General features: G+C 33.3%; 1 protein-coding gene across 2 annotated transcripts; it reads right to left on the minus strand.

Moving 5' to 3' along the window:
* Positions 1 to 247: 247 nt before the first annotated feature.
* On the minus strand, positions 248 to 7967 carry LOC107839486 (vesicle-associated protein 2-2). 2 transcript variants are annotated; one of them, XM_016682992.2, is made up of 10 exons: positions 7472 to 7967; positions 6865 to 6962; positions 6595 to 6665; positions 6413 to 6494; positions 3848 to 3963; positions 3594 to 3773; positions 3355 to 3504; positions 2696 to 2860; positions 996 to 1073; positions 248 to 592 (listed from the first exon to the last, which is right to left on the minus strand). In XM_016682992.2, exons 2-10 carry the CDS (start codon positions 6911 to 6913, stop codon positions 479 to 481), a joined length of 1005 nt encoding a protein of 334 aa, XP_016538478.2. In that variant the 5' UTR covers positions 6914 to 6962; positions 7472 to 7967; the 3' UTR covers positions 248 to 478. The 2 variants fall into 2 exon arrangements, with proteins under 2 accessions (XP_016538478.2, XP_047250579.1); XM_047394623.1 differs by having other exon boundaries at positions 3355 to 3477; positions 7472 to 7877.
* Positions 7968 to 12442: the final 4475 nt, after the last annotated feature.

Below are 12442 nucleotides of genomic sequence, written 5' to 3' on the forward strand. Positions count from 1 at the left end.
ATCTCTTCACAAATTATATTCACCATGGAGCGAATTTGCACTCTAATTACTGCGAGTGCGAACACACCCGCCTTATATTACATGAAGGAAAAAGAAAGTGAAAAACTCCTTTTTGTTCTTTGGTATTCACACTAATCTTCTGAAAACCTCTTCCATACCCGCCACTACAATCACATGCACAACCAAATTTTTAATATGAAATGAAATATAAAAAGCACCCTCACAAAATCGTCAATAGAATCAACACTTCCAGCAAAAGACCACTCCAACTCTTCTCCCTGATGGGAATTGCAGGCTGAAGTGGTAGATGGAGACTATTACACTTTATTCCATCTAAAAACAGCATTTACAACACTTGATATACTCTATTAGTCGATCCAACAACATATCTGGTCCTCAGGCATTATGAAGGAAAAACTGTCTATCACGATATAGACATAACAACCTTTCAGTCATAGAAGCGTACTAAATGCTTCGATCAGTAATGCAAAAGGTAACCGAACACCATACTAATAAAGGCTACAGTAACCACGTACAAGAGAGGAAATCCAGCCCGGACTTTTCTGCCGCCTTTCTTACTTGTCAACATGACCTGCAGAGCACATCATCACAAAAAGAACGTGAATTGATGAGGGACACTTGTTATTGAGCACAAGGTCATGTCATAGGTTCGTAGTGACTGAAAGACCTTTTTTTATCAGGAAAAATTTAGGGTGAGAAACTGAAACACAATTTCTCCCACCCTCCCTTTCAAGGGTGCACATTTTGTAGGACTTAAATGGATCCAACCAATCTAGGCAAGAAAACAATTTGCATGAGGTAAAGCTAGACTAAAATGGACTCTGAACAGACGCAACATTCTGGCTATCATTAACCCAATAGAGATTTAGTAAAGATAGCATCCCAACTTTTGAGGACTTCAATTGATGCCGTGATCTTATATTTATAATATTAAAAAAATCTTTTTTAAACCATATAGGAATAAACGAAAATACCAATTCTCTTTGTAAGCCATCTCTTTCTTGAGCAGTAAATTTCCTATCCTCCGTTAGCTTTGAGATGGTGTCTTTGGCCTGCAAGAGGGTAAAAGAAAAGAGTGAGAAACAACATTTATCCAAAACAATTACGGGCACTAAATCTAATAGATTCATGTTTGAACAAAAGCTTCCATCAGCGGGAAGGAGATCTCGAACTCTATGAAGTGCTCAATGTAAGAAACATCAAAATTGATTTGGTTTCCACTTTCTATTCTTTTGGCATTGAGTTCATCAAAAATGACGAGACAAGTCGGCAAACTGCAATACAAACCAGACTCCTCCCAATTTTCATCAAGTTATCAACCTCACCAATAGATGCCAAAACTGGTATAAACGAAAATCCAGTGATAAATATGAGGCACACTTAAATAAGAGAAACTCATCTTGCCTGAATCCCAGCATTGTTTAAAATTCCAGAAGTTCGATCATTTACTCTGAACCTTATCACGTACAGGACATCAAGAAGAAAGCGTTTCGACATAAAAAAAAAGAAAAAATTTCGACAAAGATTCTGCTAGGAAGACTAACAAGGATTGATTAAATATTGCCAAATCAAATGCACTGACGTTGAACAAACTCGGCTTACAGAATTTAAATCCAGGTGGGAAGATGCTCGTCCAATGATGATAATTTGTAATCCACTTTAATCTGTTATCACAATTATACTTTTAACTAGCTTAGGACTCAAATCCTAACAGATGTATAATGCTTTTTTTTTTTTAATAACCCAGTTGATAGTGCTTAAGAGCTCTTTTTCTAAAATCACCCAGAGAGACAATTCTGAACAGAGGCCATTAGTCGATTATACTTGACTGCTAATCTAATGGCCAGGTCTGATAATTCCCAGCTGCTAAACTGCTAAAGAACATATTTGAAACAGAGGAAAACCTCACTAAGAGATGTAATGTCTGAGGTGCCTTGTTATACATAGCAAATAGCTCGAAAGCAAATTGAAACCCAGGTATATTGTCATTAGTTACTTGGTCAGCTTATAGACTCGTGATAGAAAGGGACTGACTCCTCAAACAATGCCCAAGATGAGTTTCTGTTTTTTGGCACAAGTTGATTCCACTGGTCCACTCTCGCTGTATGGAATGAAGTTCTGGGCCATTGGGGTCCTATAGAAAGTGATGAAAATCGAGAAAAAACTAGACGCTACTAGGGAACTGTTTCAAAGTATAGTGTAAAGTTAACTGCTATATATTTTATGCAGATCACAAGGAATTAGACTATATCCTGAGATGAAGAAGAAACCTGGCACAATACAGCACTTAGTTTGATGTTCTACAGGCCATTAAAGGAAAAGCAGATTCCTGGTACTGAACTTTTTGAAATTGTGAGCTGGCGATTTGTTGGAAGTGACCCGACATACTTTGTACAACCCTTGCATCCCTGGCTTGATTGATGGAAGGATTTCTACATGGGTTAGTTTTACCCCCCTTGATTGCACAAAATTCGTTCTTAACATCAAGAACAAGTGGCTCCTTTTCAAGAGGTAAAAGAATATTTACTTCAAAATAAAACCAGGCAACTCCTCAGAACAACTAGATCCAGGTAAAAAACTATAAACCACAAAGGACACCGACTACATATGGTGTTTGCAACAGAACAAAAGTTGTTCCTGACTCAATTAGAAAGGGAAGGTAAAAAATTCTAACCTCACTTAGTTTTCGTTCAAGTTCACTTATTTTAGACTTCATGCTTGCAACATCCTTGACTAATTCCATCTCTTCATCATGCTTCCTCGTCTCCAATTGCACATGCTTTCCTTCCATTTGCATGTTGGTGTTTTCCTTTCTAAACTCCTTCATACTTTCATCCAGCTGGAGAAGTGTATTAACAGACGATAAAATATATCACCAAACAGATATCAATGTACATAATATAGAGGAGGAAAACACCAGAAACTTAATCAGTATCAACTTATCAAGCAACTGTTGGAATAATTGGGAGTTCAATTAGTTATATGTTAGTATGTTCTAGATTTTTTTTCTGCATGTTTAGGTTAATAGTATAGAATATCTTCATAGTTCTCTCATAATTAGGAACATGAAGATTTTAAATATATATATATATACATATTTGATAACTTTCCTCACTTTATGCAGTATAAACTTGATTCGAACTCCCATGAAAGTAGCCTTTGAACATATAATGCAAGACAAATTCCCTCTTTTTATTTTCCATATCTTTCAGATGGTTCAGTGCCTCTACAATCATGGAACTTGGCCTTATTTTTACAACCAAACCTCATTAATCAACGGCTTGTTTATTTCATTTACACCAGTCTAAATTCTGGTTTAGAAGAATAACTTACTTCTTTCTGTGGATTTTGATTAAGGGGGTTTACTTGATCTCCAGTCAACGATTCTTCGTAACTTCCACTGTGTCTATGTACTCCATTGACATCTCCCTTGCTATGTACTCCATTGACATCTCCCTTGCTATGTACTCCATTGACATCTCCCTGGAAGAATTACTATTATTTAGCTTGTTGGCATTACCATATCAAACCACGCGGTCAACAAATTCTGGTTAATGAAGAATAATACTTACTTCTTGCTGTGAACTGCTATATTCACTACTATGTACTTGATCTTTTCGTGGTGAATCTTTGTAACTTGGAAGATCACTGTACGCAACATTGATTGGTGATAGAACAGGCGAACCAGGTGGACTGACAAGGATCACTCTCATCTTATTTTCTTGAACATATTTGCCATCATCTTTCGAAAACTACAGTTAAAGCAATCAGAAATTATGTCAGAGGAGTGACCTTAGAGAAATCATATAATCCACTGAGAATGTACCACGGCTGATGTAATATCCTCCTCAGCAGTCTCCTCTGCCACGACTGTGCATTGAACTAAGAACTTATCCTTGCATGCCATATCAGGAGGAGGCGCCTTTTGTGCCTGCATGGTCACTGCATAAACAAACGTTAAACACCGTATATATTGCCTATGGATAAATTGATCATTATTGCTAACAGAAACAGTATATTCAGTCAGAGGATTATTTGTGATAAAATTTTCTCCACCAGGGAGAATGGATGGGTAAAAATATTCGTAGTTTATATTGTATATCATCTTTAAACGGGAAAAAAAATCCTGCACAGCACAACAGCCTGTACTAAAGACGAACTATTGAAGCAGGTAAAAGAGGGTTACAGGTTGAATTGAAATTAAACAGAGAGCTTACTCATTCCAGATATTATGAGTTGCTCACACATCATTAAATTAACAAACAACATGAGACCCAAGAATAAGGCAATGTCCCAAAATACTAGCATTACATAACTCATACTGTAATTGGAAGTATTAAAACAAGAAACTGAATAGCGTCTCAAAGACCTACAATCACTCAAAAATCCATGCAAGAGCAAGGAAGTGACAACACCTGGGAGCTCCAAGCAAGGAGAGAGAAGTCCATGCTTCTTTGAACTAAAGAAGCATATTTTTAAATCAGTAGAAAAGAAATATAAATCTGGCTTGTAACATCAGATTACAATTAACCATACTCATTATGCTATCCGATATATGACCCTTGAAAACATTAATCCCAACAACTCAAACTAAATTTCATCAAATGTTAGTTCAACAACGCCATGAAAGATAACTTCAAAAAGCTACCTTCACTTTTCAATTAATTAGACATCACAAACAATTTGCAACTTAATTACACATATAAATGATTAGCAACAATAATACTGATAAATAACATTAATGGCGAAGAGCCATTGTATTATTCTCCTATAGGTCAGCTAGAAACTAAGAAGTAGAGCATATAAGATGAAATAAAGAACAGACAAGAAAAGGAGAAAAAAACATTAGGAGCAAGAGAGTAGAAGAGAGAGCCAAAGAAAAAATCCAAAATCGTAATGTATAAAAAATAACTTGAACAAAGAACCAGAAAAAGAAGTATGAATCACATGGAAAAGGAAAAAGCTAAAAAGAAGCAAATCCCGAAATCCACAGAAAATAGAAGAAAAGCAGCAGCAAAGGGAACAAGAATAAAGAGAACCGAAGCATATCTAGAGAAGAATTCTAACTCCAATAACCTAGTTATAAGAATTCTGACTCCGATAACCTAGTTATATCCTATTTTATTCTTCTTTTTTTCATCTGTTAACGTCAAATTCAAATAAGCAACGGCTTCTGGCTCAATTTGCCTTGCATTAATTAAATAAAATAAGTGTGTCAAGTTTGCTGGGTTTTTTGAGGAACTCGACTTAGCCTTGGTAACACTGAATGCTACCTAAGCAATGCAAAACATCAAGCTTCACAATACTTCCTAATTCAGCGCTTAAGCGTGCCCCTTTAACTCTACAAAACATTGGTTTTTCTAATAACTAAGAATCCCCGAGGACCACTGTTGCGTGGTTCAAAACTCAGTAGACAATTGGTCGGTCTGTCTACCCTACCGCGCACAATTAAATTACAAGGATTTTGTCTGAGGAATGGTTTCAACCCGTGACATACACCTAAACCACACACATCAACTGTTGCGCTCTTACCACTAGCACAAAACCCAAGCCCTAATACCACAACATTGATTAGCTTGAACCCATGACGTGAACCTAAACCACACATACATATTTTACTTTAACACTAGACCAAAGGTATGGGAATCACAGCATTGGTTGGTTATTCTTCTAGATTACAAATCTCATTGTTCACTCTATCTAGCAATTTCTTTCTATGTTGAACGCTGGTTGGTTTGAACCAATGACGTGCACCTAACCCACACGTTACATGTTGCACTCTTACCACTAGACAAAAGGTATGGGGATCACAACATTGGTTGGTTATTCTTCTTGATAATATTTCTAATGTTCAGTCTATCTCGCGATTTCTTTCTATGTAGTGCATGAGCTTATTCTACTGAACTAAAAGGAAGGCACCGCAGTCAAAATCAATTCCATGTAAATCTCAAAGCTTATGACACTATCATCCATACTTACTCTCTTCCTCACTGTTGACCCTAATCTAAAACACTGAATATTTGATTCAAGCTGCCAAATCCCTCTTTTATATAAAAGGGAGACTACGATTCTCTATCCATTTGATAGCGTAATGACAATAATTAACAATAATTTATGAATGAGACTTGGAATATATTCTATCACTTCATAGTCCATACCATCATCCAGACAAGTGAATCATATTGAAAAGGTTTAGCTATGCTGAACTGCTGGATAATCTTCATTACAAAGCAAAATCATGCACCAGAATTACTACTTGCACCAAGAATAATGTGACTTTCTTAAGTTGCAGTTACTGCTACGAGAAATTTAATGATTTATCATAGCTATGTCAAATTCAAAACATAAACATGGATATGCATATGATGCTATCAAGGAGAATTGTTCTTACCTGTAAAATCACAGGATTCTCTGGGCTTAATAATTCCTGTATTTGGTCGAACACAGTATTTCTTTGGACTAGTGGTCTTGACCTGTTATAATAATTACAACATGATACTAATCAACCGCTTCTTAGTAAATATAATATAATTCCACAAGAAAATCCTTAACTGAAACAACAAATACCAATACCTTAAAAGCAACATGATTTTGGGACTTATTAATCAGCCGAATAGTGCAAGAGCTTTGCTTCTTTGGTTCAACTGCAAGGAAAAAGCAAAAGCCTCAGTCTCATTTATCAAAAGCTCTAGAATAATTAAATTTGTCTGTTATCCATACGAATGCTTCAGTCCGACTAAGCAGGAGTATAATTCCACTGCTCAAACTTACTGTCTCTTATTTTTCAATACTAGATTTAATTACCTAAGTAAGCAGTAGTAAATGGAATATGGAAAAGCTTACATATGAACTTGAGTTCCCTTGGTGCAATTTCCACCAGCTCGGAATACATGGCTAGTCTGTTATCTTAAAATTCAATCAAAAGTAGCAAATACCACTTCCTGCAAGCAAGAGTAAACAAAATCAGCTAAAACTTCAAAATTTAATAAATCTACAATATGCGCGCATCTTTATTCACCTAAAGGTGCGAAAGAACAAAAAGATGCCCAACACAATTATTGTGTGACCGACCATGTAAATTCTCATATATATATGCATGCTCAAGGGGCCAGATAGGGACGAGGATGCAAAATTACACTATCTATACATGATTAAAAACATATTTTATGCATATAAACAGAGTTAAAATTATATTTCTCGAGTTCACTTCATTCATATATTGAACCCCCAGTGAAAATCCTACACCGCCACTGTGCATGCCAGTATCACAGCAAAAAACATACAAATAATCATTCCAAAAGAGAAAACATCAAATTCCCCAAAAAATAAAAATTGATCCGTCGATTTGATCTGAGAAAAAAAATGATATGCGGGTTCCCTGAATCTGCATCGACATAACGAACCCCATCGAACGACACCGTTTGCAGATTGGAATAGAGAGAGAACTCACCGGAGGTTCAAATGGGGAGCGCGACGGCAACAACGAGAAGAGAAAATGATAGAGAGAAATAGATGCTGTTCTTTTATATTGGGAATTGTGGAGGGAATATAGTGAAATTAAATGAGGAAAAGAGGAATCTTGGAATTGAATATAGGTAGCGTAAATGTGTCGTTATTATAGCAATGGTGTTACTTCTCTCTCTCTCTCTCCCTCTTAGAGATCGACAACAGCAAAGGATATAGAGAGAGAGAGAAAGCAACGTACAATATAAATCGATGAACCCTAGAAATATGAAGAAGAGAGATATAGAGAGAGAATTTTGGTGATCGGAAACAGACAGAGAGGAGGCAGTGTGACCGGACCGAATGTCTCTGTCTAAAGATTCTACTACTCTATGCTGATGCAACGTAACTTGTGGTGCAATGGATGGACTGCTCCATTTTGAATATAAATGTGATTTGATTTTGGACGTAGAGAAAACTTTGTTCGAAGCGTTGCCATCATTTCTGCAATTCAAATTAATGGAGCTTCAATGCATATACTGAACACCAGTTGAAAAACTAAAAAAAAAAAAAAAACCCAAAAATACATATAAAGTATATGGAAAAGAAATTAAACCTTTGTCTGTTTGATTTGATTTACTTCATTACTTCAATTTAATTAATTTTTAATTGAATTGGTGTTAACTCTATATGTATTTTTGTGTGCGAGTGTGTAATATATTGTAGTTAAAAATATTTAAAAATAAAAATTTTAAATTTGATCAATTTTTATGGTCAAATAAATATTTGAAGTTAAATTTTTAAAATATATTTCAAAAATCAACGATAAAATGCTAACTTAATGTGTGTTTTTTGAATATTTAATTGAACTCTTTAATACAATAATATATATATACATATATATATATATAGTACACTCTCACAATTAACTTTTGAATTAAAAAAATATTACTCATAAATCACATTGACATAATGTCTTTAAATAAACTTAAACTTATACAATACCATTTTTAAATATAAACGAGTGATATTCAGCAAATATAACATGCCAAATATTGTAAAATCTGTTCCTTGTGTATAAAGGCGAATAATTTTTTTTAAAATTGGCGGAGGCCCTTTCTAAGATTTTTAATAGTAAATTCATTATAATACTAATATTTATTAAATAACATTATGAATTTTACATAAGAATTTAAGTATGGCGCTGTGAATATATCAAATTCGAATTAACCTAATATCAAAATCCTGAAATCGCTCCTACTTGTACTTGTTTCCAGGTTAAAGGACCTCATTTGATACAATTCATAAGCACGTACTAATGACATAAAAGAAATATAAAGCAGATGACTTTATTTTTAAACTTTGGTCTTTGTGAACCACTTCATTTGTAGCATTCTAAAAAATAGTCCTTTCAACATTTGTCCCTTTGACCATCTTTATAAGTTGAAAACTTTATAATAAAGCAAAAAATTAGAAAAAAAAAGGGGTGCCTTTGATTGAGAACTTTTAGTGTCATGGTGCTTCTATAAACCAAAAATTCCAAATGTTCCTACAAAAAAAAATAATTCAAACTTTTCACCAAAAGAAAGGACAAAAGTAAAAGATTTATAAAGCCTAATTATATGACCATTTTCTAAGTTTGAAATTTTCCTAAAAGGTACTCGTTAATTTAATTTAAAAAAGTGAAAATTATAGATTAAAAACATGATAAAAAAGTTTGTATTTTAATTTTTCAATAGCAACTCAAAATATATTATTTTTTCTTATTTAAGCAAACTAGACCGTAAAGAAAAAGGATTTCAATTAGTTTCAATAGCAATCAGTAAATCAGGTAGATTATGAAAAGGAGAATTTGTTTTAGAGTGCAAAACTTGAAGCACCTTTTTAATTTCATCCTGTTGATTTATGTAATAGTAATTTTTTTCTCTAACCATTCACTCGATTGTCAGTTGTTGAAGAAGCACTAAAATAAAAATATACGCAATTGAACATTTCATACTTTTAAAACACACTTCTACGTTTGATAAACAAAATCACTTTATAAATATAAGCAAAACCACTTCATAAGTATATGTCTCGTCTCTATAATATAGTATGATATTGATCTGTATAATGATTTTAGCTATTAGTAATTAACTTTCAAACTATATTGAGAGGAATATTTAGCATTTTCTATCCATCGTCTCACTATCTCTTTAATAATAAATAGCCCAACTTTAAAAAGGAGAAGGAAATTCAAGCGTAGTGATAGTGGGTGGAGAATTTTAAAATCTAGAGTAAAAATTTTATATGATGCTATCTTTAATCTTTTTAAATTTTAATGAATAAATAAATTTATATTTTGTTCCATGAAATTAGTTGAGGCGAAAAAAATTAGAAGTCCCGATTAAGAGAGTGGTTTCGTGGCTCTTTCTGAACCATTAATTAAGTATGAAAATACATGGATATCATTTACTACTTCTTTAGTGTCTATTATTCTTTGGCAATCAAAGATTGAATTAATATTGACAAGTCATTTTTGTGTACTTCTACACCCTTTTATAAGCTTGTACTTGATATAATCGATATAATATTCTTTAATTGTTTTTATTCTTAGTCATAGGAGTAAATTAATTATTCTTTTCATTTCCTTTTCAAATTTCCATCAAAGATACACATCATTATTCATCTAACGTGACTCAATAATTAAAGATGCAAAAGTATGTCAATAATACAGGTTTAATGAAATTAAAGCAATGTTAAATTATTCACTCCAAATAAATTAAAGATTAAGAAACAAATACTTTCTCTCCATATGATTCACTAATCAAAATAATTACAACCCTTTGAGAAAAACCCAAAAAGTGGCCAATGCATGATCATAATGATCACCAACTACTTTGATACAAATTAAATCACTATTTGTAATACTTATTTTTTGATTAAACACATGAAGCAAACGTTCGGTGGGACAACTTTGCTTTAAATTTAATAAAATAATGATAGTGAAATATCACCAGTGAAGTCGGTTGGAATTTATGGATATAAAAAAAGCTACTGGCTTTTTTGCACACGTTATTAAACAGAAATTGATTCTTGAAGTTTCTTTTATCTCTATTCTTTTCAACAGTATGGATTTAATTGTGTATGGGCCACCAAACCTTGAGATGCTGCTATTTGTTTTTGTCTTTTTTTAATCATTCGAAACTTCTCGATTCATTTAATTCGAATTTACATCATAATAAGATATATTGTGAAAATTCTTCTATCATTCCACCGCGTGACCTAGGGTTGATGTGCATTTTCTTTTTATCACAATTCATAATTCATATGGAATGGACCGACTGAAAATATATATTCAATAGAATAAGAATAATTGAGACCCCGTCACAATTTTTTTTTGAAGAAAATTACAATCAAATCATGTTCTGAATTAAGGTGTGTATGAATGTAATTTTACATAAAAGTAGCTTCTTTTTCGAACTCTTTAAAACTTGAAAATAACTTTTCCTTCATCAAACCTAAATATATTTTCTGCTCTGTACACGTTACAAAATTTTCCGCTAACCCCATCAAGGATACATTCGAAGTACTTATAATTAGCAAAACAGTTTATTCTAAGGATTCATGTTTTAGTAGAGAGTAATACCTACAACATTAAATCATTAGTCCACTTCCCAAAGTAGGAAATATTTGTGCTGCAAGTCTTTGAGCTTTCTTGGACAGAGCTATAGATTTGTAAACAGATGAATCATTGAAGTACAAAAGTAAACGTTTGGTGATTTCTTGTAAAGAATGTTACTTGATGATCACACGTAAACACCTTCAAAGAGAAATCAATTCACAAGGAATATTAACAAAAAATTGGTTAAGTGGAGGATTGAGACTCTCTTTCTAAACTTCAACAAGATTCATTTTGCGATTATTCTTTCTTAACAAAGAATTAATTGTTTAATCTAATGATTCAATTATTTTTACTCGTCGATAGTTGTTAAAAAGATTGATTGGTCTACAAGTCATATCAAGAGGCAGTTAAGAAATATGTGAACATAATGCTGACAATTGTGTTTTTTTTAAAAAAAAAACAAAAACTTAGGTTTGGCTTTTGATTGAAAATGCCTAATAAGAAGTTAAAGATCTTTTCATCACCCATTATTTATGTTAAAGATTGTGGGAACACCAACATTTTGTAATTGCTCCATACATAGCACTAAGGTAACAAATTATAGTGTAGAGAAAAATTAATCAAAATTTATCTTACCAATTCAAAGAATAAGCTGTTTTATTGTCAAAACTTCTTGTGGGTTGTGGCTCCAAAATTTATTGCCTTCGAAATTATTGTTATACCAAAACCCCTAGTACTACTATTGAGAAGCTGCGCCAAGCTGTTATGAAACGGCGGCTTGCATTTTCGCAAGAAGTGGTGACTCATGGTAACTTAGTTGGCTACCTTAAGTTCTACATTGTTAATAAGGACTTGAACACCCCCTCCCCCCACCTTGAGGATCAGCTAATTGCTTTGTTGTGTGCGTAGTTCAAGATGGTATACTATTCGTGTGAAGAAACCACAGAAAAAATGAACTCTAAATACACTATCCATAGGGATAGTAGATAAAATGATACAATCTTAGAAAAACCACACTAGAAAAGCTAGCTATTAAAATGGGAGAACACAAGGTTATATAAACCCCACATCAGCTTCCCATTTAACCTGTGTGGGACTCAAGTCCCATACCTTCCAATAAGATCATAACATAAAATATAGAAAGTGGTGCCAGACTATGCAGCAGTCTTTTATCCTATTTCTATTAATAAAAATATGCTGCAACTGCAAACGGTAGTAAAATTTGTTTTTCTTCTCAACATTTGTGGGCGATAGTTTTTTTAATACCAAAATAAACAACGTTACACTATTCTACACGGGTTAGTATCATTAGATAAGGAGCTTATTCCCCACATATGCATAAAGTATCTTCTTGCTCTAGTAGCATCAAACAAA

Source organism: Capsicum annuum, chromosome 8, assembly GCF_002878395.1.
Source record: "Capsicum annuum cultivar UCD-10X-F1 chromosome 8, UCD10Xv1.1, whole genome shotgun sequence".
Classification (NCBI taxonomy): domain Eukaryota; kingdom Viridiplantae; phylum Streptophyta; class Magnoliopsida; order Solanales; family Solanaceae; genus Capsicum; species Capsicum annuum.

Bases quoted from the DNA above. Each gene is read 5' to 3' on its own strand.
- LOC107839486 (XM_016682992.2), bottom strand. From the start codon at position 6,913: ATGTATTCCGAGCTGGTGGAAATTGCACCAAGGGAACTCAAGTTCATA. The intron at 6,666-6,864 runs GTAAGCTTTTCC...TTTTCCTTGCAG, and splicing joins AAGGGAACTCAAGTTCATAT to TTGAACCAAAGAAGCAAAGC. The intron at 3,505-3,593 runs GTAAGTATTATT...TAATTCTTCCAG, and splicing joins ATAGCAGTTCACAGCAAGAA to GGAGATGTCAATGGAGTACA.